At 62.0% G+C, this 24,335-nt stretch overlaps 2 protein-coding genes across 3 annotated transcripts; one reads left to right on the top strand and one right to left on the bottom strand.

The window, feature by feature from the left end:
- Nucleotides 1-960: 960 nt before the first annotated feature.
- Nucleotides 961-18,331, top strand: LOC133087635 (ATPase family AAA domain-containing protein 3). Of its 2 annotated transcripts, XM_061185153.1 has the most exons (16): nucleotides 961-1,261; nucleotides 3,824-3,900; nucleotides 4,520-4,621; nucleotides 4,713-4,772; nucleotides 5,223-5,292; nucleotides 5,488-5,653; nucleotides 5,823-5,892; nucleotides 6,274-6,429; nucleotides 6,941-6,997; nucleotides 7,178-7,303; nucleotides 7,508-7,632; nucleotides 8,740-8,791; nucleotides 9,114-9,184; nucleotides 9,946-10,113; nucleotides 11,151-11,259; nucleotides 17,504-18,331. In XM_061185153.1, the coding sequence occupies exons 1-16, from the start codon at nucleotides 1,060-1,062 to the stop codon at nucleotides 17,651-17,653; spliced, it is 1,761 nt and encodes a 586-aa protein (XP_061041136.1). In that variant the 5' UTR covers nucleotides 961-1,059; the 3' UTR covers nucleotides 17,654-18,331. The 2 variants fall into 2 exon arrangements, with proteins under 2 accessions (XP_061041136.1, XP_061041137.1); XM_061185154.1 differs by lacking the exon at nucleotides 17,504-18,331 and having other exon boundaries at nucleotides 9,946-10,060; nucleotides 11,151-11,255.
- A 468-nt stretch (nucleotides 18,332-18,799) lies between these two features.
- TMEM240 (transmembrane protein 240) lies at nucleotides 18,800-24,061 on the bottom strand. Its single transcript, XM_061187185.1, has 4 exons — nucleotides 23,961-24,061; nucleotides 23,656-23,762; nucleotides 19,222-19,430; nucleotides 18,800-19,075 (listed from the first exon to the last, which is right to left on the bottom strand). Exons 1-4 carry the CDS (start codon nucleotides 24,015-24,017, stop codon nucleotides 18,927-18,929), a joined length of 522 nt encoding a protein of 173 aa, XP_061043168.1. The 5' UTR covers nucleotides 24,018-24,061; the 3' UTR covers nucleotides 18,800-18,926.
- Nucleotides 24,062-24,335: the final 274 nt, after the last annotated feature.

The following is a 24,335-nucleotide window of genomic DNA, read 5'->3' as shown; positions in this document are numbered from 1 at the left end:
CCAGCCTGCACCTTGGTCCCTGAAGCAGGCACGTGGCCTCTGGGGGTTCCCAAGGAGAAACCTCACCAGGCAGTGACCAGAGCCAGGACCCCTGGGCCTTGAGGAGCTCTCCTTCCGCGAGGGCGGCCTCTGTGGGGCCTCGGGGGCTCTGCCGTCCCATACTTCTGGGGTTGCAGAGCTCTGTCCCCTCCCTTGGGAGCCACTTTACCTACAGCCACGGACCGCTGAGTTTTGCTGTGACGCCGAAGAGGAGGCAAGGGAGACCCCTTCATTCTACTGACGGTTGCGGGAGATTGGCCGGGGCCGCGCTTCCGCCCTTCCATCATCTTCGTAGCACTGACTATGCGCTAGCACCGAGACCCACTAAGCACCGGGCCGGCTTGCCCCGCGCCGGACACGGCCGGCCCGTAGGGCGGCCCGCCCTGCGCTGGACACGGCCGGCCCGTGCACCGCTGTCCGAGGGGGCCGCTCAGCCCGCGGCGCCGGCGCCTGCTTTCGGCCCCCCGACCCCGCGCCCGCCCCGGGCGGGGTCCTCCCCCGCCTATCGGCCGCCTCCCACACTCTTCCTCTCGTAGCCTCTCCCTCGGTCGGGACGCCGCGCATCAAGTGGCCTCGGCTCCAGCCCTGGCCTCTCTGCGGCCCCGGGGGCCGGAACTCTGTGGGCGCCCATAGCAACGGGGCTGGTGTCGTTGCCACGCGGAAATGACGTACCCAAGGGCGCGCACGCGCCCAGACCCTCAATTTCGTCCCTGACCAACCCCGGTCACCTGGCACCTCGCCCCGCCCCCTGACGGCCTACCCGCCCCCCTGCAGCTCCTGCAATCGCTGCAGCGATGCCGTGACGTCACGATTCTCGCAGCCAATCCGAGGGCCGCGCGGGGGGACGTGGACCTCACGCGCATCCGTCGCTCGGGAGGAAGGACTGCCGCCGCGCCTGCGCAGTCTTGGCCGCCGGCTCGCGGCGCGTGGACCGTGCTCTGCGCCGCGCGCGTCCACACGGCTCCGGGTTCCGGCGGCGGCGGCGGCGGCGGCGGCGGCGACGCGTGGCGCTCGCGAGCCATGTCGTGGCTCTTCGGCATCAAGGGCCCCAAGGGCGAAGGCGCGGGGCCGCCGCTTCCCCTGCCGCCCGTGCAGCCTGGGGCCGAGGGCGGCGGGGACCGCGGCGCGGGGGACCGGCCTGCGCCCAAGGACAAATGGAGCAACTTCGACCCGACGGGCCTGGAGCGCGCGGCCAAGGCGGCACGCGAGCTGGAGCACTCGCGTGAGTGCGGGGGGGGTGGGCGCGGGCAGGGCGGCCGGGCGGCGGGCTCGGGGGCACGGTGGCCCTTAGTGGTCTGAGGGATCGAGCGGCGAGTGGCCGTCGGGGGGAAACCGGTCTCCAGCGGTAAGCCCACCGGAGCCACCCTGCGTGCAGGGAGGTTCGGGATCCCCTGACCCTCTGGCATCTTCCCAGTTGCCACGCGTCCTTCAAGTGGGGGAACCGGTGCCGAGGGGGCTCAGAAGCTACAGGCAGCAGCTGGCAGGGCTGCACCCTGGTCTCCAGTTACCGCCTCTTGCCGTCTCCACGTGGAACGGCCAAGGGTGGTCAGATCGGGGATCCGTCCGCGGTGGTTGCTCGGCAGTTTTCCGCTTAAGAAAGGAGACGTGTTTGAGGGTCGTTGGTCTTAAGGGAAATAAAGCAGATTTGCATTTATCATTGGAAAAGGTTAGCGTTCAGGTAGGCGAGGTCTATAAAACAACAGATCAAGCAGCCCTGGGCCAGTTGATGACCTTCCTGACCCAGGCCCTCAAGACATCAGCGGTGAGTGTACCTTCACTAAGCCCATGGGTTTTTCTTACAACCTTCTTTTTTCCTGTGGCTTTAACAGTTTGTGTCAAGATCAAGATTAAGGGTCTGGAATATAGCACATGCTGAGCAGATAATAGCTGAAAGGATACAGTGGCTCTTAAACTTTTAAGCAGAGGTGCTCTATTCTCAAAGGAGATCTTATAGAGCAGCATTGTTGTGAGCAGAGGTGAGCACAATCTTCCTGTCTGAGGAGGGGGTGGCCTGGCACTTTGTGGCTTAGTCCCCGCCTTCCCGCTGGGGCCACGAGAACATCCTGGGCAAAGGTCTCCAGCCTTTCTGGTTCTCAGATCCTGGTAGGGACATTCAAAACATATGGCTATTTGGGCCTGGGCCCAGAGCAGGCTGTTTCCTTAGGCCTAGCTGGAACACTGTCCTCCTCAGAGTGGGTATTAAGTATATTAGATGTATTAGGTTTGCAAGATAATTTCAATCATCACCTGATGATTGAAGAGAGGCTTGCAGAGGGGCTTGAGAGACAATGGTTGGGTTTCAAGAAACCTCAGATGACGACAGACTTCTGACACGAGACCTAATTTCTTAGGTTTGTTGAGGGGGTTGGCCCATTCACCGTGCCCAGAATTTCAAAGTTTGCCTCCTTTTGGAATGTGAAGGCTGACTCTGAGATCGTAGCTCGTGACTGGGGGGCTCGCGGGGGCCTGCGCTGAGCGATTTACGTGCTTTCTCCACCTCACTCCACGGGTCGGGGGAGGGAGCGCCCTGCTCCATTGGCGGGCAAGGTGCTCGGAGCGGCCAGCCTACCTGCCAAAGGGCACGGCGTGAGTAGGCAGGCCAGCTGCAGGTCCTCCCCAAACTCTGAAGCCAGACCACGGGCCCCAGCCTACCTCTGAGCCCTAGAGCTTCCACCACATGCCTAACACGTGCTTGGAGCCGGCGAGCCCCAGGGGTTACGCTGTAGTCAGTGACGCAGGTGCTGCAGCTTGGGGTCCTGGGGTCTGCAGCTTACCTTGAAGGCCTCAAAAAATAAGATAGATTGTGGTGGGGGGTAAAAGGGTGGACGTGTGGGCAGCAACCTGGGAGCGCGGTAGCATCAGGGGGGTGGGCTCATGGGGTTCCAATCTTCTCTCCGTGCTTTTATGTGTTAGAAAGTTTTTGTAGTGAAGCGCGGCGCACAGGAGAACCGTGTCATCACGGATCTATTAGAGAGGCCCGACGTGCAGGCTTTTTTAGCAAGGAGAGCACCGGACACTCACGTATTTCCACATGTGCATTCCCCTGATGAAGAGAATACACCTGGAAGATGTCAGTCACACACACGCGTGTTTCTAACATGTGGCCTGTGAAGAGCTGTCAGCCTGCGTGCATCGGCTTCTTTCTGGGTTTTGGTTTTTTTTTTTTTTTAACATGTATTTATTTGGCTGCACCAGGTCTTAGTTGCGGCATGCGAACTCGTAGTTGTGACACGTGGGATCTAGTTCCCTGACCAGGGATCGAACCCGGGCCCCCTGCACTGGGAGCACGGAGTCTTAGCCACTGGACCACCAGGGAAGTCCCTTCTTTCTGGTTTAATCCTCGTTTGCCCCTTACTCACGTTCTCGCCTGTCTGTGCTCGCCTGTCTGTGAATCAGCAACAGGTATCAGAGGCTCAGGAAAAATGTTCGCACTTGAAAAATAAAGGACGTTCTAGCCACAGGCTTGCTTTTTGTTTAATGGGGAAACGACCACCATGTTGACCCTCCTGCTGTCAACAGGTGGGCGGGGGACAGCCTCTCTGATGGAACCCTTTGGAATGTGACAGTCCCCTGGGGGGCAGATCTCACACACACGCTTTCTGTTGGGGATGGAGCATACATAGGTGGCCCTTGGAGGGAGGGGTGGCTGAGCAGGTCTGACCAGGAACCAGGGTGGCCACGCGTGCGCTCAGGTCGAGGTGGGCTGTGGTGTCCCCGAGCAGCCCCTGGCACTCGTGAACACTCGCCCGGTGTCCGGATGCCCACACACCTGCCCCCGCTGCAGGACACGCCAAGGAGGCGCTGAGCCTGGCACAGATGCAGGAGCAGACGCTTCAGCTGGAACAGCAGGCCAAGCTCAAGGTGAGTGTGGGTGTGGTGCCGGCAGAGGGGGGCTGCAGCCCCGAGGCTGAGGGGCCCCCGGACAGACAGAGCATGGGCGGTGGCTGCGGCACCTCCCTCTAGGATTTGGGGGAAGCGGGGATCCAAGACAGGTGTGTGGCCTGAGTTTTGCACAGAACTATCTGGAAGGGCAGGTGTGGGTGAGGAGTCTGGTCTCCCCGAGGGGGGACTCCTGCCGTCACTCTGAGCACGTAGTGAGCGAGCGTAGGAAAGGCACAGGCTCTACCCTCCACCACGGGCTGTTGTAAAGCGAATCAGAAAGCGAGCACGTGGCATAAGCGCAGCGGAAACGGCGTAGGGGGCTGGGGGAGTGACAGGTGCCCCAGGAGATCGTCTGGCTGCTTTGGGGCCTGGTCCTGTCCGTTTTCCTGGCTTCTCTCTGCCTGTGGGTCTGGGCCCTCCCAGGCCTAGGTGAGGCTGCAGCTGAGCGCCCACAGGCCTGTGGGGTGCAGACCAGGCTGCATCCCTGCCCAGGGGCTGCACAGACCGTCCGGCTCCTTTGGAGCCCACGCCGGGGAGGGGCGTCGGGGCGGGAGGCCTGGCCGGGCCCTGGGCTCAGGGCGGCGGGTGTGTCGCGCAGGAGTACGAGGCCGCCGTGGAGCAGCTGAAGGGCGAGCAGATCCGCGCGCAGGCCGAGGAGCGGAGGAAGACCCTGAGTGAGGAGACGCGACAGCACCAGGCCGTGAGGAGGCGGGGGTGGGGGGCGTGGGGCGCCCGTCGGGGACCTCGGCTTCTGTGCCGGGCCGTGTTCACACCGCCCTCTCCCTCCCTAGAGGGCCCAGTACCAGGACAGGCTCTCCCGGCAGCGCTACGAGGACCAGCTGAGGCAGCAGGTGAGCTCTGCCCGGCGGCCCATCTTCCCCGAGGGCGGGGGCCAGAGTCTGGGGGCCGCCCAGCAGCAAGCGCTGTGTGGGAGGGGTGGGGGTCTGCCCGCGCCGCCCGGAGGGTCTCCCGGGTGGGACCCTGACTGACGGGTCTGTGGGGGGCATTCAAACGTCGAGCCTGTTGTGGGCATTTTAGTTTTTAAATTAAACAGTCCAGCCAAAAGCCTGTTTTGTGAGGACAGCTGTGGGTCAGGGCTGCTCTGAGGCCGAGCTAGGCTGGGGGCCGCGGCTCCCGCCTCGGGCCGTGCAGCCTGCAGGCCTCAAGGTGACCGTCCCCTGGGGTCGGAGCCCCCGGGGCGATGGGGACATCTCTGAGGCCAGAGCAGCTAACCTGTTGGTGTGATGTTGACCGTTTCCTAATCTCGAAGCCCTTCCCTTCCCCTTGTGGCTCCCGTTCAGCAACTTCTCAACGAGGAGAACTTACGGAAGCAGGAGGAGTCCGTGCAGAAGCAGGAGGCCCTGCGGCGAGGTAGGGCCCGGGCCTGGGAGCTCACGGGCCTTGCTTTAGGTCCTTTGCTTCCCAAGCAGCATGAAGCAGCGGGCGTGCTGAGACCCTTGGGAGAGGGGGGTGGGGGGGTGCCCTGGGCTTGCTCTTCATCCCCAGCCCTGGGTCGGGGGGCCGCGGGCCTCGGGCTGAGCGCTGCTCCCCGCTCTCCCTGGGCAGCCACCGTGGAGCGGGAGATGGAGCTTCGGCACAAGAACGAGATGCTGCGGGTGGAGGCCGAGGCGCGTGCCCGGGCCAAGGCTGAGCGCGACAATGCTGACATCACCCGCGAGCAGATCCGCCTGAAGGCTGCTGAGCACCGCCAGACCATCCTGGAGTCCATCAGGTGAGGCTGTGCCCCGCGGGCATCCTCTTGCCCCTTCTCCTGAGCAGGCACCCCACTACTCCCCTGGCCGGTCCTTCTGCGGTGACCTTTGGGGCTGACCTTGGAGCCTGGGCTAGGCGCGCGGGCACAGCCCGATTCCTTCCCGGTCATGCCACTGCTTCCCCTGCAGGACGGCTGGTACCGTGTTTGGTGAAGGATTCCATGCCTTTGTGACAGACTGGGACAAAGTGACAGCCACGGTAAACACCGCTGCCGTTTTCCTTGCGGTCTGTGTCACGTGTCGGGGTCTCTGCTGGCCGTGAGAGGCGCCTGGCGCTCTGAGCGTTCACAGACCTACGGCTGAGGTGGTCGCTGCTCCCGTACCCCCCACTGCCACTGGAAAGCCACAAGTGATGCGGCCTTTGGGTTTGGGGCGCTCGGAACAGCTCAGTGTTGGCCCTGGTGGGGCTGGGAGGAGGGTGTGGGAGGGGTGCCGGGCATCCATTTCATCTCCGCACCAGTGCCTGCCCTTTGGAAAGGTACTGGTGGGGCCCAGCTGAGACTCAGGGAGCCGGTGGGGGAGCCCCTCTCTTCTGCCGGGGATGGGGTGGGCGCCACCTGCCTCCTCTGCCCTGTTCCAGGTGGCTGGGCTGACGCTGCTGGCCGCTGGCATCTATTCCGCCAAGAACGCCACGTCGGCCATAGGGCGCTACGTGGAGACCCGTCTGGGGAAGCCGTCCCTGGTGCGGGAGACCTCTCGAATCACGGTGCTGGAGCTGCTGAGGCACCCCGTGCAGGTAACCGCGGGCCTCCTAGGTCCGGGTGGCCTTACGGCCGGATCACACACGTGGCACCTTCCCCTTTTTACCCAAGTACTGCCCTGTTCTCCTGCTCACTGATTTGCATTTGGCTTTTTCTTCTTGATGCTATTCCTCTGGCCCTGTGGCGTCAGCACTGGGGGGACCCTCACGCCCGTCCGCTCTGTCCCTCTGTGGGTCTGTCGGCGTGACCGTCCCCCTGAGTGGGCTGGAGATTGTATACAAACTCCTGGGGCTCCAGCAAGCCATCTTCCCGTAAGAGAAGTTGCTGGAAGCAGCCCGGTGTCGGCCACCTTCCTCAAGGGGAGCCAGGCTTCCTGCCTGGCATGGGTGCTGTGCACCCACGGGCAGTGCTGTAGGCCGTCGCTAGAGGTCAGTGTCGCCGACAGTCTCTCCTGCCGGCCTTCTCCAGGAAAGCTGGTAACGCGTGTTCTGGGGTGGCTGCACCGTGGGCGCCGCCGTTGACCCTGATACCCCCCGATCCCCGCAGGTCAGCAGGCGGCTCCTCAGTAAGCCTCAGGACGCATTGGAGGGCGTCGTCCTCAGCGTAAGTGGGGCTGCCTATGCCTGGGACCTTCCCGCCCGGGCGGGGCTGCTCGACCTTCCTGCAGTCCGGTTTGCTGGCTGAGCCCCAGCCAGGGAGAGGCGGCCTCTCGCGCCGACCCAGGTGCTCAGGAGGGATGGACTCAGCAGCAGAGCGTCCCCAAACCTCCATGTCCCCTGGCAGCCCAGCCTGGAGGCTCGCGTGCGGGACATCGCCATTGCCACGAGGAACACCAAGAAGAACAGGAGTCTATACCAGAATATCCTGATGTATGGACCACCTGGGACTGGCAAGACATTGTTTGCCAGGGTGAGGGCACAGTAGCTGGGGGTTGTGGAGTCTCACCTACTGGGAAGAGGTGCTGTGGGCAGGGGACACATGGGAGGCGGCCCCTGCCCAGCTCTTCCAGGCAGGGCATCTCCCCACACGCGGTCTGGCCCCCAGCGACCGGGGAGGTGGGGAGGTGAGGTGGAGGGCAGACGGAGCAGACGTTAAAGTGCCTTTCCCACCCAGAAACTCGCGCTGCACTCAGGCATGGACTACGCCATCATGACGGGTGGGGATGTGGCCCCCATGGGGCGGGACGGCGTGACCGCCATGCACAAGGTCTTCGACTGGGCCAGCACCAGCCGGCGAGGGTGAGCCGGGTGCCTCCTGGGTGGCCCTGGGGCTCCTGCTGGGAAGGGGGGTTGGTGACTTTCCCCACAGCCTGTCCCCAAGGTCCGGGAGCCTCTTGGTCCCAGAGACTTATTTTTATTTTATTTTTGGCTGCGTTAGGTCTTCGTTGCTGCGCGTGGGCTTTCTCTGGTTGCGGCGAGCGGGGGCTACTCTTCCTTGCAGTGTGCAGGCTTCTCATTGTGGTGGCTTCTCTTGTTGCAGAGCACGGGCTCTAGGCGCGTGGGCTTCAGTAGTTGTGGCATGCAGGCTCAGTAGTTGTGGCGCACGGGCTCAGTAGTTGTGGCTCGTGGGCTGTAGGGTGCAGGCTTAGTAGTTGTGGCTCACGGGCTCAGTAGTTGTGGCTCGTGGGCTCTAGAGCGCAGGCTCAGTAGTTGTGATGCATGGGCTTAGTTGCTCCTCAGCATGTGGGATCTTCCCGGACCAGGGCTCGAACCCATGTCCCTTGCATTGGCAGGTGGATTCTTTTTTCTCTTTTCTTTAAATTTTATTTATTTATTTATTTATTTATTTTTGGTTGCATTGGGTTAGGGTTAGGGTTGCTGCGTGCGGGCTTTCTTTAGTTGCAGCGAGCGGGGGCTACTCTTTGTTGTGGTGCGCGGGCTTCTCATTGCAGTGGCTTGTCTTGTTGCAGAGCACAGGCTTTAGGTGCATGGGCTTCAGTAGTTGTGGCACGTGGGCTCAGTAGTTGTGGCTCATGGGCTCTAGAGCGGAGGCTCAGTAGTTGTGGCGCACGGGCTTAGTTGCTCCGTGGCATGTGGGATCTTCCCGGACCAGGGCCTGAACCCGTGTCTCCTGCATTGGCAGGCGGATTCTTAACTACTGTGCCACCAGGGAAGTCCCGGCAGGCGGATTCTTAACCACTGCGCCACCAGGGAGGCCCAGTCTCGGAGACTTTAAAACGTTTAAGACAAGGGGTCACCAGCCTGTTTTTAGTTACTTTCTCGTGACACTGGCACTAGACACGCCCCCATCTGCGGCCAAGGTCTGGGTCCCGGTGGGGGCAGCGCGAGGTTTGGGGTTCCCGCGGGACCATGCCCCACCCGCCTCACATGGCCCTGCCCTTGCAGCCTCCTGCTCTTCGTGGACGAAGCAGACGCCTTTCTCAGGAAGCGAGCGACTGTGAGTGTCTGGAGGCCGCCCTCTGGCCTGGGCCGGGCCGGCCGCCGGGGAGCAGGCAGGGCGGGCGGCCCGGGCCGCGGTGTCTGCACTTCTGGGAAGGTCACCGGGAACCTGCTTCTCAGCTGCGCTTTCTTCGTCCATTTTGTTTGAAAAGTGGAAGTTTAGCGTCTTTTTGGAGTCAAGCTTCAGCCTTCGAATTTAGATTCATTCTGTCGTGGACGAGCGGGGGCTGCGCCTTTCTGCGGAGCCTTTCCTTAGCGCCCCCGTGGCTGCTTATAGAACTCCGGCGTGCGGACCTGACGCCGGACTTTTCTCTCTGCAGGAGAAGATCAGTGAGGACCTCAGGGCCACCCTGAACGCGTTCCTGCACCGGACGGGCCAGCACAGCAGCAAGTGAGGAGAGCCCGTGTGCGGGGGCCGTGGCACTGCCTCAGCTCACGCGACTGCTGCGGGGCGGCCGACCGAGCAGGCTCACGCCTGACCCACGTGGCCGGACGCAGTGGGATGGCCAGTTGGGCGCCGTGGGGCGTCTGTGGAGCTGCGGAGACAATGTGCTGGGGTCTCTGAGGCAGAGCCGAGGGGCACAGGCTCGTCCACAGGCCACTGCCCTTGGCTCAGGCCCTGGGCATTTCCGGCTGCCCATGAGATGCGTTGTCAGGGGCTCTCCCCACAGCCAGGGGCCCCAGGTCGCAGGTTGCCCTAGGGTTGGGCTGGCCCCTCCAGCCCCCTGCCCGCTGGTGGCATCTAGCCCTGCCGGTCAGCCACGTGGCTGCCACGCCAGACCCACTAGCCTTGCCCGCTGCAGCTGCTGCTGGTGGAGACCCTACCCCCACTGAGACCCTCGGGGGCGTGTCGAGTACCTGCTGAGTTGGCACCTCTGCTTAGCTGAACCCCAGGCTTCAAGACCCCAGCACTTGGTGTGGGAGGGGCAGGGGTCTGTCTCAGACCTGGGGCCCTGGGTCCCCGTCCTTCCTGCACACAGGGAGGCTTCCATGGCTGGGCCACCAGTCGGGGAGAAGCATGAGCTGGGGCAAGACGGGGAGGGATGGGAGGCAGAGGGCAGCGCCGGTGCGGCGGGGTCTCGCGTGTTAGGAAGCCGCACGGCGGGTTCTGCTGGCCCGGAACCCTGAGCTCTCGCCGTGCGCCGGCTGCAGGTTCATGCTGGTCCTGGCCACCAACCAGCCCGAGCAGCTTGACTGGGCCATCAATGACCGCATCGGCGAGATGGTCCGCTTCGACCTGCCGCGGCGGGAGGAGCGGGAGCGCCTGGTGAGAATGTATTTTGACAAGTATGTTCTTAAACCAGCCACAGAAGGAAAGCAGTAAGTGTCCCCGCTGCTACAGCCACTCCCCGCCCGTCACCGTGCCCCTGGGTTTCACGTGTGGGGTCATGACCGCCCATCACTGGAGGCCCTGCTGCCCCGTCCTGCCTTTGAAATGCTCAGATCCAGGCCGCAGTCAGGCCCTGGCAGTGACGGGCTGTGACGGCCCATTTCTGGCCTTGCTGAGCCTCCCTCTGGGCCCCTCCCCAGCACACAGCAGGGCCCACCAGGTCGGGGGTGCCCTCCCTGCTCGTCCAGGCCCTCTCTCACTGTTGTCGGGAGCGTTCCAGATAAGCCAGCGCTGGTCTATTTGTAACCCTCTCCGGGGACCAGATCTCAGCCCCACTGACCTGGTTCCCACCTGGCGCTGCCGAGCCGTCTTCTGTTCTGCGGCGGGCTTTGCCTGCCCCTGCCACCTGTCTGTCAGCTGCCCCCAAGCTCTCTTATCTGGGTCTCTTTTGCCCCTGGCTGGCCCCAGTCCCCCACCTCCCCAGCCTGCCTCCAGCTCCCGGTGGCACATCCTAGCCCAGCTGCAGCCTGGACACTGCACGCGGCCTGAGGTTCTGAGGACTTTTTCAGAGGAGTCTGAGCGGGCTCTCTTGGGCCTTCAGCCAGGCCTGACTGGGCCTGGGATCGGCATGCGGGGGCGGGATTAGGAGTTCGGCTGCTGTCTGAGTGCTGGGCGGGGTCCCTGTCCCCAGGCAGGCGGTGGAGCTGGGAACAGGCCCCCGGAGCTCCTCTGTTCTTACACATCCTGAGTGGCCCCATGGCCGCCCCTGAGCCCAGCATGTGCCCCTCCCCGGGGAAGGGACATATGCCCAGCAGGGTAGGAAGGTGGAACGGCCAGACCTGGCCCCAGCAGTGGACGTTGGGCAAGGGGTAGCTCATTAAAGTGAGGAGGTCGGACATGTCCCGCCTGGGGTTCCCCAGCACAGGCTCCTGCTCTCCGTCTGTGTGGGAGCCTGGGTCCCTCACGGGTCTCTGCTCTGGCCCGGGTCCTGCGGGCGCCCAGGCATCACTTGGGAACTCTTTACCAGGCGCTTGAAGCTGGCCCAGTTTGACTACGGGAAGAAGTGCTCAGAGATCGCACAGCTGACGGAGGGCATGTCGGGCCGGGAGATCTCCCAGCTTGCTGTGGCGTGGCAGGTGAGCTGGGGATGCGCCCTGCAGGCCAGAGCCCAACCGAGCCAGGGACCCTCAGAGCTGTCGAAAGGTGACTGGGCTGGCACCTGCACCTCCCCCCCACCAGGATGTTTCTGAGTGATTTTCTGCACAGATGTGACATGATGCCCTTCCTTCCTGCCACCACCCTTCTCTGCCCCCCGCAGCAGGGAGGATGGGCCAGGGCCGTCCGTGGCTTTGCATATTATGGTCCTTCCCAGTGTCATTCTGGCCCAGGTCAGACGGGGCCCTCTCAAGTCAGCAGCGTGTCTGGTGGTCATCAAGCTCAGTGTCTTAGGAACCTGGGCTTTGTCCCAAGCTGGGGCCCAGGACAGTTGGCACAGCAAACTGCAGATGGGTGGAGGGTCCGGGGGACACAGCCTGGGCCGGGGATGGAGCATCCGTGAGCTGTCGGTGGGCTCATCCGAGGGCACAGGACATGAGGAGCCAGGAGGTGACTGACCTGATAAGGAGTCAGGCGTCTCCTTCCCAGCCCCTAGAGGGAGACTGCTGCCTTCAGGACTGTCTGCGGGGGCGTGAAGGCCTCAGGTGTTCCGGCTTTTTGGATGGGTTTGCTGAGTCCTGAGGGTCTGAGGACAGCTGGACCACGGGAGGTGATTCCATCTTCACCTTGTGGCTCAGGGCACACAGGCCAGAGTGGCCCTTGTCATTCCCAATACCCAGGCTTTCATCTGAAACGTCCCAGCAGTGGTTCCACGGGTGCCCAGGGCAGGGAAGCCCATTGACCCCCAGGAGCCTTGGGTGCAGCCATTCAGAACAAGTTTCCCCGTGGTCCTTGCCAGGTGGAGGGTGCTGAGTGGCTCATGTCTGTGGCCACGTGACAACCTGGCCACTGTCAACTTAGCACGAATGCTAAGTAGACATCTGCTTGGATTTGAACATCCTTGCCCAGATACACAGGGGGGCTGTATTAGAATGAACTAGGTCATGCTGCTGTAACAAACAGCCCCAGATTGCAAACTCTGTCCTCATGTGAGTCACAGGGTGCTCTGCTCCAGGCTGGCCTCACTCAGGAATCAGGCCTCACGAGGTTGGCTGTTTCCATGACCAGCAAAGTGGCGAACAGGGCGTCTTAGCCTGGGCAGCCGTGACAAAATCCCACAGCCAGGCGCTTGAACAGACACTCATCTCATGGTTCTAGAGGCTGGAGGTCCCAAATCAGGATGCCGGTGAGGGGGGTTCCAATGCAGGTCCGCTCCCTGGCTGCCAGCCAGCCGCCTTCTTTCTGTGTGCTTGTGCAGAGCCCTTGGGGGTATCTTCGTACAAGGACGCCAGTCCTGTAGGATCAGGGCCCCACCCTTAGGACCTCACCCAACCTGAATCGCTTCCTTAGAAGCCCCATCTCCACGTGCAGCCACACTGGGGGTTAGGGCTTCAGCGTGAGCTCGGGGGCAACAAATGCTCAGTCCCAGTGGCGGGGAGCGCCCTGGCGCACTTCCCCTCCCCCACCTTGCCCTGCCCTGCCCTCCCTGCTCGTTGGGGAACCAGGGGACAGGCCTGTGTGTGCCTGCGTGTGGGGAGCTGAGGGTAGTGGACCCCGCACGCGCATGGGAGGGTGAGCGTCTGCGCGTGGAGGCCCAGAGCCCGTGGGTGCTCCCCTGTGTGTCCAGCCCCTGGGCAGCTGGGCCCTGGGCATGTCTGCTAGTCCCCACCCCCACCCCCCGCAAGAGAGGGCCAAAATGCCTTAGGGGTCCCACCGTCTGGGACAGAACATGTCAGTGTGTCCCCTTGGAGTTTCTCCCCTGTGGCCCCAGGTGCACGGGGCTGGGCTGCTGTGGTGGCTCCTGCCCACCCTCCTCCTCCCTCCGGGCTGAGCAGCCCGGGACCCGTGCATCTGCTCCCTGAAGCCCACCTGCTGGTGTCGCACGGACCCCACTGCAGCTGCCACCCCTGTGTGATGGTTTTGTCAGTGCGAGTCCGTGCTTCTTACCCTGCAGCTACCTATCATGGGGACCTACTGTTTTTTGTTTTTGTTTTTAACATAAAACTCATTATTTTCCCCATTTTTAAATGCACAGCTCTGGCACTGAGCACAGTCACATCATGCAACCATCACCACCGCCCGACTCCAGAACTTTCCCTTCTTTCTGAGCTGAACCCTGTCCCCGTTAGACACTCACTCCCTCCCCCAGCCCTGGCCCCCTCCCTCCTGCTTCCTGTCTGAGTGTGCTTCCTCCAGGGACCTGATGAGGGATCATACAGGATTTGTCCTGTTGTAACTGGCTTATGCACTGAGCACAGTGTCCTCGAGGTTCATCCGTGTTGCAGCAGGTGTCAGTCTTTTCCCTTGTTGGGCTGCCTGATACCCCAGAGTGCGGTGGATGCCCCTTGCGCACCCATCCAGCTGTGGATGGACACTTAGGTTGTTTCCACCTCTTGGCTGTTGTGAATAGTGCTGCTGTGAATGGGTTTAGCCTGTTTGCAGTTTTGTCGGGCACATTCTCACAAGTGGAATGGCTGCTCACACGGTAATTCTGTGTTTGCTTTTTGAGGAACCTCCGTACTGTCTTCCACAGCAGTGGTGCACCTGCGTCCCAGGTTCCCCATATCCTCGCCAACACTGGTTTCTGTTTTTTGATGGCGGCCACGGGTGTGAGGTGGTGTCTCGCTGTGCTGTTGATTCGCGTTCCCTGATGATCAGTGATGCTGAGCATCTTGTCATGAGCCTGTTGGCCACGTGTGTGTCTTCCTTCAAGAAAGGTCTGTTCGAGTCCTTTGACCTTTTTTGAACTGGGTTGTTTGAGGTTTTCTTGTTGAATTGTAGGGGTTCTTTATGTATTCTAGATATTAACCTTGTATCAGATAGTAGTTTGCAAACATTTTCCCCTTTTCTGTGGGTTGCCTTCTTTACTCTGTTGATAGTGTCCTTTGAAGCACAAAAGTATTTAATTTTGATGAAGTCCGATTTTTATCTATTTTTTTCTTTTGTCACCTGCTTTTACTGTCGTAGCCAACAAGTCATTGCTAAATCCAATGTCTGGAAGCTTCTCCCGTCTGTTTTTATCTACGAGGTTTATAGTTTGGGGTCTTATGTTTAGATCTCTGATCCCTTTAGAGTTGATTTTTGTATATAGGGTACAACTTTGTTCTTCTTCTGTATGTGAATATCCAGTTTTCCCAGCACCATTTGTTGAAAAGACTGTCGTTTCCATTCAGTGATCTCAGCATCCTTGTTGGAGATCACTTGACCATATGTGAGGGTTTATTTCTGGGCTCTTTGTTCTATTCCACTGGCCTGTGTCTGTCTTAGTGCCAGTACCACACTGTCTTGATCACTGTAGCTTTGTAGTAGATTTTAAAATCGGGATATGTGAGACTTCCAACATATTCTTATTGAAGATTGTTTTGGCTGCTTGGGGCCCCTTGAGATTGCATATGAATTTTGGGGTGGATTTTTTTTTTTTAATTTCTGCGAAAAACATCATTGAAATTTTGATAGGGATTGCATTGAATCTGTAGATTGCGTTGGGTAGTACTGACATCATAACAACGTTGTCTTCCAATGCATGAACACAGATATTTTTCTATGTTTTCATGTCCTTAATTCTAGCAACATTTTCTAGTTTTCAGTGTACAAGGCTTTCACCTTCTTAGGTAAGGTAACTCCTAAGTATTTTATTCTTTTCGATGGTGTTGTAAATAGAATTGTTTTCTTAATTTCTTTTCCAATTATTCAGTGTTACTGTGTAGAGACACGAATGGTTTTGTGCGTTAATTTTGTGTCCAGCAACTTTGCTGAATTTATTACTTAGGGTTTACTGTATATAATAAGATCATATCACCTGCAGACAGTTAATTTTACTTTTTCCTTTCCAGTCTGGATGTCTTTTATTTCTTTTTTTTGCTTGATTGATCTGTCTACAATTTCTAGTGCTCTGTTGACTGGAAGTGGTGAAAACGGGCATCCTTGCCTTGATCCTGATCTCAGAGGAAAAGCTTTCAGTCTTTCACCATTGACATGATGTTTGCTGATGTTTTCTTATACGGCTTTTATCAGGATGAGGAAATTTCCTCATATTCCTAGTTTATTGTTTGTTTGTTTGGCTGCGCTGCACGGCTTGCGGGATCTTAGTTCCCTGACCAGGGATCATACCCGGGCCCTCGGCAGTGAAAGTGTGGAGTCCTAACCCCTGGACTGCCAGGGAATTCCCCCTCGTTGATTGTTTTCATCAAGAAAGGGTGTTGAATTTTGCCAAATGTTTTTCTGTATTAATTGAGACGATCAAGTGGTTTTTGTCCTTCATTCTGTTAATTACTTACCTAGGTTGATTTTTCCCTAGGTGAACCATCCTTGCACTCCAGGAAAAAAATCCCACTTGGTTGCAGTGTATAATCCTTTCAATATGCTACCGAGTTTGGTTGTTAGTATTTCGTTGAGGGTTTTGCATCAGTTTTCACAGAGGGTCTGGGTCTGTGTGGTGTTTTGTCTGGTTTTAGTATCAGGGTGATGCTGGCCTCAGAGTGAGTTAGGAAGTGTTCCTTTCTCTCCAGTGTTTGGAAGCGTTTGAGAAGGATGGGTGTTAGTTCTCCTTTAAGCTTTTTTCAGTGAATTTTTTTGTTTTTGAATAATTCCAGGTTCACAGAAAAGTCGCAAGGCTAGCACAGCTCCCTCCACACTGTGGCTGTCTCACCACATCCCTCGATTCCACCTCAGACGTGATCTCTCCCAGAACCCACCCAAATGCCCATGACATTCAGTCCTCCTGTCTCGGGCTTCCCTGGGCTGTGACAGTTCTCAGGCGTCCCTTGTTTCTGACGGTCCCGGCAGTTTCGAGGAGTGATGTAGGACGTCCCTCGTTGGGTCTGTCTGATAGCTTTCTCATGAGCGGACTGGGATTGTGGGTTTTTGGAGGAGACCAGAGGTGAGGGCCCCTTCTGGTCACGTCGTATCAGGGGGCACCAGACATCCACACCACATCACAGGGATGTTGGCCTGGATCCCCTGGTTACCGTGGTGCCCGCCTGGCTTCTCCTTGGTAAAGTCGCTGCACACCCTCTACCTGCCCCTTCCCACCAGGGACCCCCTCTGGCTGCCACCCCACCTCCTCAGCTGCTTTGCAGAACTCGTGCTCCTCGCGGGAGGCCTCAGGGACGGCCCCTCCCTCCACAGCTTCAGCCAGGCGCTGAGGACAGCCGTGTCCCATGGATGGGGCCAGCCTGGGGGAGCAAAGTGACTGGTCATCTCGGATGGTGGGAACTTGCTCCCTGTGTCCTGCGTGGGCTGAGGCTCCTGAGGGACCTAGAGAGAAACAGCTGGACTGGCTTGGGCTCCCTGCTCGGTGGACACTTGAGTGCACATGTCAGAGCCACAGGCTGGGTGACAGGAAGCAGATGGGGACTGGGTCACCCAGGAGGCGTGCAGCCTGGCCAGAGGTGACCTGCCTTGGCAGCCGAAGTGCTGTGGACCACACTGGGGCCCAATGAGCCGAACTTTGGTTCCCCCGCCCACGTGCACGGCTGGGGAGCCTGGGCATCGCGGGTGCAGAGTGCCGCCGGCGGCCTGGACTGCAGCAGCCCGCGGTTCTGGGAGAACCATCTGCAGACAGTGGGGCCCCGGGTGCTCCGCGTGGAGGGCAGTTTGGCTCCAGGGGCTCTGCCTCTCTTTGGTGTCTGCGTGGCCTGTGGTGGTTCTGTCGGCTGCTCCCCGGCCCTGAGCGCAGCCCTGCTATCCATGGGGCAGGGCCCTCTGGTCTGCGGTTGGGGGCTGGGCTGCTCCCTGACAGCGGGCCTCTGGGTTTCTCTTCTTCGAAAGTCACTGAGGAAGCCAGGGGAGCAGGCAGCACTGGCGCCAGCGGGGGGCGCGGGCAGGGCCCCGGGGGTTGCAGGGATGGCAGCCGCTCTGGGCTGCAGGGTCACCTGCGAGCACGTGTGTGCTGCCGCGTGTTGGCATGTGCCTTCTGCTGAGCAGCCAGGCCCCTCCTGCAGCCGAGCGCAGGCCCGGGAGAGCAGCCCACGTTTTGCCCCCGCCCGCCCCTGCCCGCCCCTGCCCGCCCCTGCCCCAGAGGAGTTGGGTTCTGGAGGGCATCTCCACGGTGGGCGGCAAGTGCAGCAAGGATGGGGCTGGCCAGGCTGCCTTGTCCCTGGGTCAGGCCCTGGCCTACACGGGTGAGTGGTGACTGGTGGGCCCTGAGAAGCCTCAGGCTGAGGCCCTTCCCCCACGCGGGCAGCCCCTCTGCTGCCCTGCCTCAGTGCTCCCTTCCCCTGCCAGGCCATGGCGTATGCCTCTGAGGATGGGGTCCTCACCGAGGCCATGATGGACGCCCGGGTCCAGGATGCCATCCAGCAGCACGAGCAGAAGATGCAGTGGCTGAAGGCAGCGGGGAGCCGGCCCCTGCTCCCCAGCTCACAGGCCGAGTGAGCTGCGCCTGGACGCCTGCAGCACGCTGACCAGGTGGCATCACCAAGAAGAAACACCCAGGTGCCCGGCTCCCAGCGGACGTGGCGGCACCACGCAGCCGCCCCCCTCCCAGCGTGTGTGATCTTCCTCTGGTCAGGCCCAGGGCGGCAGGGCAGCGTTAAAGGCCTCTGCTCAGGACCAGCTGTGCTGTGCAGCCTTGAGGCAGGGTTGGTTCTCCTGACCCCCCCAGCCGCCCCCAGGACACTCCTGGGAGATGTGTCCCTCCAGGCCCGGCCCAGACGCGGAGCAGGCACTGTCTGCCATGCCCGGGGCAGCGGCCAAGCTGGCAGCACAGCTTCCCAGGCAGATGCTGGCTGCTGCAGCTGTGACCAGCAGTAGGGGGCCCGGCCAAGGGAGGGGACTTGACCTTGCCCAGTCCCTCCCAGGGCCAGAACCGAGCCCATGATGAGCAGAGCTGGCCTCTGTGCAGCCCAGCATGCCCACCGCTGTCCTCGGGAGGGGAGTGCCCTTGAGGTCTGTGAACCCGTAAACCCAGGTGCCGAGAACCAGCCCACCGACATGCGACGGCCAAGGATGTGCGGAGCGGGGGGACTGTTCAGCCCACGGAAGCCAAAGCTCTCCCGGATTGGAGTTGGGGGTCTTTTTATCCAGAATCTAATAAAAACTGACAGATACGTCTCAGTGACTGTCTCATGGCTGATGTGCGGATCCCTGGGTCAGAGGCGAAAAGAAGAGGCAGAGGCTGGAGCTTTCTGGAGAATTTACTGACCAGCAGGGGTGGGAGTCACAGTGAGGCGCCTGACCGGGGCTGCCGCCGCGGGGCTCGGGAGCCTTATTGCTGGGCCCGGGCCTCCCCCGGACCCCTGCTCCGCGCCCCCACTGCGGGCCGCGGACGCACACGCCTCATGCACGTGCTCCCGTGTGCAGACGTGGGCGCACCCGGCTCCCGGCCGTGCTCCCCTCCGGCAGAACTGGCTCCGGCTCCGGAAACCAGACGGACGGACGGAGAGACGGACGCGGGCGCACAGGAAGCCGCCGGTTTCCAGAGGCGGACGTGGTCCCGGGCTGGGCGGGCGGTCCCACCCGCGCCCCCGGTGCCGCCGTTCCCGCGCCCCCGCCCCGGCCCCACCCCGACTCCCTTTATAAAAAGAAGAGGAGACAGCACCTTCCGCCGGACGCGCCCGACGGCCGCGGGCGCCCTGGCCCGGGCCGGCCGTCCAGTCCCGTGAGCGTGGGCGCGGTGGCCGGCGGCCCCGCGAGTCCTGCGCGCGGCTCAGAGGTGCCGCGGGCTCGGGTGACCGTTGTGGTAGAGTTTCTGCTTCACGTGCACCATGTTCCCGGCCGCCTCCTCGAACGGCCTGTGCGGCCGCCGGCCCAGCTCCCGCAGGCTGCACAGCTTGGGCAGCCAGGTCCACGAGCCGTCTGCAGGGCGGGGGGCGCGGTCAGGGCGTGGGCTGGTGGGCGGGGCCGGGAGTGGGCACGGCGTGGGCGTGGGCGGGCGTGGCGTGGGGAGGGCGTGGCCCCGGAGCGGACGAGGCTGTCCCCGGGTCCCCGCGCCGCGCACTCACCGTAGCGCCGGCCGGCCCTCCAGGCGCGCACGGCGCAGTGCAGGACGCCGTCCATCCACACCAGGAACCAGCTGATGCAGAAGCCGAGCAGCAGCCCCAGCATGAGGTCGATCTCCTGCTTGGTGACGTTGTCTGTCACGAAGTAGTTCTCGGAGGCGTCCACCACAGACTGGTCCCCGTCGTACGGGATCACGTAGTGGACGTGGTGCCTGGGGGCGGCAGGGCGGGCTGGCACCTGTCCCGCGGGGCGGGCGGGGACCCCGCAGCAAGCTGCACCCGTTCGCCTGCGGGGGTCTTTGAAGCAGACCTTGTGGGGCGCTGAGGTCGGGAGGGGCCAGCGCACTCGCCCGGGACCCAGGTCACCATGTGGGAGGCTGCCCGCAGGATGGGAGTGTGCGAGGTCATAGGTCAGCGTGAAGTCCAGTGGCTGGCCTCCACGCATCACCCTCCTCCCTCCTCTGCCCAGCCCAGGGCTCAGAGGCAACCCTGACACGGTGACAGGAGCACAGCGTAGGTGGAGAAGGCGTTCCGGGGCGAGGGCCCAGGCGGGGTGTCCCCGCCCAGTGACGGGGTCACAGCCCGCCCCTGGGCCTGTGCCCAGAGGGCCCCGCTGGCTCCTGGGGCACTGCCCCTCTGGCCTCTCCCTCCCACCCTGCAGTCACTCCGCCCCTTCCTCAGCTTCCCCTCCAAGGAAAGCCGCGTGAGATGAGCCCTGCCTTGAGCCTCTGGTCTTCCTTTTGCCCCTCTGTCCCTTGCAGGAACCTCCCCTGCCCCAGTTCTCTGTGCTTGAGGCCCGGGGGCACCCCCTTAACCGTGCCCCACACAGATCCCGGCTCCTAGGACGGACCCTGGACCACGGTCCGTCCCCTGCATCCCAGCACGCACTGAGGCCTGGGCCATTCCCCTCAGCCTCCCCTCCCTTGACAATCCAGGTGGAGGCCACACTGAACCCTCCCCACAAGGCTCCCTCTAGCCTCAGGCCTGCCTGGATCCTCTCTTCCTCCAGGAAGCCCTTTGGGCCCCACGATCCCAGATGGGGTGGCCCTGCCCAGAGACCAGTACCCAGGGCAACAGACTCTGGGCTCCACGCACCCCCCCCCCGACAGGAGGGCCGGGGAGAAGGAGCTGCTGGCCCTGGGTGCCCGAGGCGCGTGGGGTCCGTGCACCCTGAGCCCGCAGTCACCCTGGGGCCCCTCCTTCCCCGAAGTGCAGGAGCCACCTCGGGGTGCTCCTGCCTGGCCCCCCTCCTACCGAGCCCCTCAGCTGGCTTCTCCAACTCTCCACCCCAGCACGCCCCCGCGGCCCCCCACGTCTGCTCTGAGCTCCAGCTGCCTGCATGGCGTCTCCACGTGGGATCTACAGACACCTCAAACTTGCACCTAAAAATAGCTCCTCCCTCCCCAACCCACTTCTCCCCATCTTCCCCTGGTTACATGTCGACACCTCTGCCTGGTCTCCAGCTGAGATGGGCCCCCGTCCCCCCCTCGCAACTGGACATGAGCCACCCCCCCGCCCCCCAGGGACCTCCTCACAAACAGAAACCCCCCAGGACATCCCTGACCCCAGGCCCCTGCTGCCCGTCCATCACCGACATCCCTGTGCCAGCGGGGGCCACAGTGCCTTCCTCCCAGCGGAGACAGCAGCGGGCAGCCCCATCTCACCCCCCTCCCGCTCCCCTGGGGACTCCTGGAGCCCATCCCGCTCAGCTTGTCCAGAGTAGGTGGGGCCCTTGAGCAGGGGCCACCACACCCGCGTTAGTTGGAGAGGACTGCCTGACACATGGCGGCCGTAGCTCATGTGGTCACAGTTCGCCAATGGCCCTGATCAATCATCAATAAGAGGTGGAGAACCATTGATGACCGCCCGGAATGCGTAGCAGCAGGGACGCCCTTCGTCACCCGTTAGCAGTCCCGTCACCCTGGCCAGGCCAGGCCTCCCAGCAGCTGATAACGCTGACCATCGCCGCCATCCCTGCCCTCCTGCCTTCTGGACCCCGACAGGGAGGGTCTTCCTCGGGACCACGACTTCCTACCCCTGGACAGGGCAGGAAACTTGAAGATGGAGTCACCAAGGAAGCCAGAAACGCCCCTGCAAGTAGGACAAGGCCAGGGCCCCAACCGCCCCGGGGGTGGGGGGGTGGGACCTCCAGGGGGTCAAAGGTCATGACCTGTGCCCCCATCGCTGTCCTGGCATCTGCCGCTCTTCCCCTACTCCTTGCCCTCCTCCTTCCTCCAAGTCAGGCAGGCCCCGGGGTGGGGGTGGGGGCAGGTGGGGGCTCAGGTCACCCACGTGCACACGTATTTCCGTGATGTGTACATACATGTGTCCTGCCTGGGCCACGCATGTTGCATGTGTCTACCTGAGGTCGGACGCATGTTGTGTATACACGCCGGCCACATGCACAGGACATGGCGTGTATACCATGGACTCGGCCCATGAGCTCCACATGTGTGCATGTGCGCGCTCGCCCGGGCACGAGCATGGTGCGTGTCACATGGAGATGCACATGCACTGGGCTTTGCGCACAGCCATCCTCTCTGTGGGCACCGTGGCATATGCACGGGTGTGCACCCACAGACACAGCCTGCTGGCACGCACGCTTCACAGCATTTACACACGTGTCCTCTGTATAAAATTCTCCGTATTGGCACGTAGAAGGCACACAAGTGTGTGTGCGCCTTCTCTGCAAACGGGGTGTACACACAAGTAGAGTCCATTGTGGCAACGTGTGTACGTGGTTTGTACACAGAGGCCTGATATGCCAGACTGTCCCCTGCAGACATTCACTGTGCCCACAGGGCGCACACGGGGGCTGTATATTGTGTTACACACATGTACTGCGCATACACATGCATGTTATCAATATACAAGAATACTTCGTACACGGAATTTACACATCCTGTATGTAGTGATGTGTACAAAGCACACATACATGGACACATACACACACGGAAACACTCTACGCGTACAGCAGGCGTGGCTCTCGTGTCGTCTGTGTCTAAGCTGTGCACTCAGGCCTCGCGGTGGCTTGTACTCCGTGGGCACTTGTTTTACACAATCCACGCGTACTCTGGACACTACATATGACCCATACACACAGCCGGAACAAATACACTCTGAAAACACACCCTGTCTGCCCAGAAGGGCCTCGGTGTGAGGTCCTAGGCACATATGTGCAGGTCACACTGCAACAGCCCCGCACAGAAAATGGGCCTTACTAATGTTTAGGGAGCTGAAGCCTGGGCCGGTGGCGGGCACACCTCCGGTCTCCGGGAGGGTCTCAGGACCCCCGCTTACACCCCCAGTCTGGGTCGGCCCAGGAAGCGTGGAGCTGGCCTCCTGCCGTTCCTTGGCCTCGGGCCGCGTGCACCAGGCAGGAACACAGGGATCTCCGCGAGGGTGTGGCCACCCAGCCAGCACTCTGGATGATTCTTGGCCAACACACGTGAGGGCCGTTTACACGCCCATCTCCATCTGCCCTGATGCCCATGTTCTGCTTCGACACCTGGTCTGCACACACAGGCATGTAGCATGCTTAGTGAGGCATGAAACTGTCCTGTCTCTCACACACCCCTCGCCCAGTACATGTGCACACGTCCCTGGAGCAGGAGTACAGGGCAGGGTCAAGAACACAAGTTCCCTGCCGGCCGCGTGGCCCTGGGCAAGTCTGTCTGCTCAGCCTCTGTCCGCTCTCTCGGGGCCCCAGCGTGCGTGGGGCTGAGGGGCTGCTGCGTGTGCGCACATGTATATGCACAGACGGTACACACATGCGCGTCTCATGAGAAGATGTTTATTTCGTATATGGACGTACAAACATGCATGGCCAGGAAGACTCCATCACTACATGTGCACAGAACGGGGTGGGGGGGGGTCACAAAGTGGGCGTGGGGCCTGGGCTCTCCCCTCTCTCTGCCTGACCTTGAGCAGACTCCACCCCCGGCCTCAGTTCCTCCCGTGGACAGCGAGGGGGTTGGGCCAGATGCCCCTCGAGGTAGGCCCTGCCCACCATGACCTTCTGCTCTTCCCCCTAGCTGGCTCCCAGGAAATGTCATGGACACAGCTCAGGGCCCAGGGAGGAGGATGGTGTCTGTCCTCTGTGGGCACAGCCGTGCGCAGGATCCCTCCCGGGACACCAGGCTGGGCTGCTGCTCTCCTGGCCTCCACGCCCCGGGCCAGGAGGCCCTGGACCCGTTCTGCCCATCGCCCGCGGGCCCTTTCTCTAAAGGCAATTTGGGAGGGGGTCCCACTGCCTCGGGCATGCTCCCCGCTCCCGGAACACCTCTGTGCCGCGGAGGCTGGCCGGTCCTTCCCCCACCGGCCTGGCCCAGCTGGGCCTTGCAGCCCGGCCTGCATGGGGCTCACTGGAGCCCCAGTGGGCCCCACCTCCACCCCACATGTGTGATCACGCGTGTGCCCCTCTGGGCGCAGACTCACCGGCCACAGTTGCAGTGGCAGACGCGGTCCTCGCCCCGCAGGTGCGGGAGGATGTAGTTGTGGAATCGGTCCAGCAGCGCGTTCATGTCCATCAAGCACGCGATGGCCTGGAAGAGCCCATGACCGGTCAGCGCCGAGGAGCGAGAGCCTGGGCCGGCGCCCCCAGGCGGGGGCCGACGCGCTGGGGATGGGGGAGCGCAGGCCGCGCGGGCCGGTAAACAAGGCGCGGGGGGGGGAGGCGGCGCGCGGGCGCGGAGGCGGGAGCGGGTGCGGGGAGAGGGCGCGCGGGAAGCCCCTCCGCTCACCATCACGATCGACGCCCCCAGAATCATGAAGATCATGGTGTTGGCGCTCATGGACATCGGGCGGGGCCGGGCCGGGCCGGAGCGCCGCCCCCCGGCCCCGGCGCCCCCCCGGCCCCGGCCCGATGCTGAGCCCCCGCCGCCTCTGCAGAGGTCAGCCCGCCGCGCACCCACCACCGCCGGCCGGGGAGGTGGCGCGGGGCCGGCGCGGGGCAGGGGACGCGGCGCTCCCGGGGTCCTCGGCCGCCCGGCCCGCGCGCTCGCCGCGCCCGCCGCGCTCCGCTCCGCCCTCGGCTCTGCCTCCCGCCCTGCGCGCAGCGCAGCTCCGGCCCCCTCCCCCCGCGGCCTCCCCCGCGCCCGCCTCCCGGGAGGGACCTC

The sequence above is a fragment of the Eubalaena glacialis genome, chromosome 3 (assembly GCF_028564815.1).
Source record: "Eubalaena glacialis isolate mEubGla1 chromosome 3, mEubGla1.1.hap2.+ XY, whole genome shotgun sequence".
Classification (NCBI taxonomy): Eukaryota; Metazoa; Chordata; class Mammalia; order Artiodactyla; family Balaenidae; genus Eubalaena; species Eubalaena glacialis.
This window is presented reverse-complemented; position numbering and strand designations above follow the sequence as displayed.

Coding starts and splice junctions, on each gene's coding strand:
- LOC133087635 (XM_061185153.1), top strand. CDS start 1,060: ATGTCGTGGCTCTTCGGCATCAAGGGCCCCAAGGGCGAAGGCGCGGGG. Junction 6,998..7,177: donor TGGAGGGCGTCGTCCTCAGC/GTAAGTGGGGCT, acceptor GTCCCCTGGCAG/CCCAGCCTGGAGGCTCGCGT. Junction 11,260..17,503: donor AGCTTGCTGTGGCGTGGCAG/GTGAGCTGGGGA, acceptor TTCCCCTGCCAG/GCCATGGCGTATGCCTCTGA.
- TMEM240 (XM_061187185.1), bottom strand. CDS start 24,017: ATGTCCATGAGCGCCAACACCATGATCTTCATGATTCTGGGGGCGTCG. Junction 23,763..23,960: donor TGGGGGCGTCGATCGTGATG/GTGAGCGGAGGG, acceptor GGGCTCTTCCAG/GCCATCGCGTGCTTGATGGA. Junction 19,431..23,655: donor TGCCACTGCAACTGTGGCCG/GTGAGTCTGCGC, acceptor TGCCGCCCCCAG/GCACCACGTCCACTACGTGA.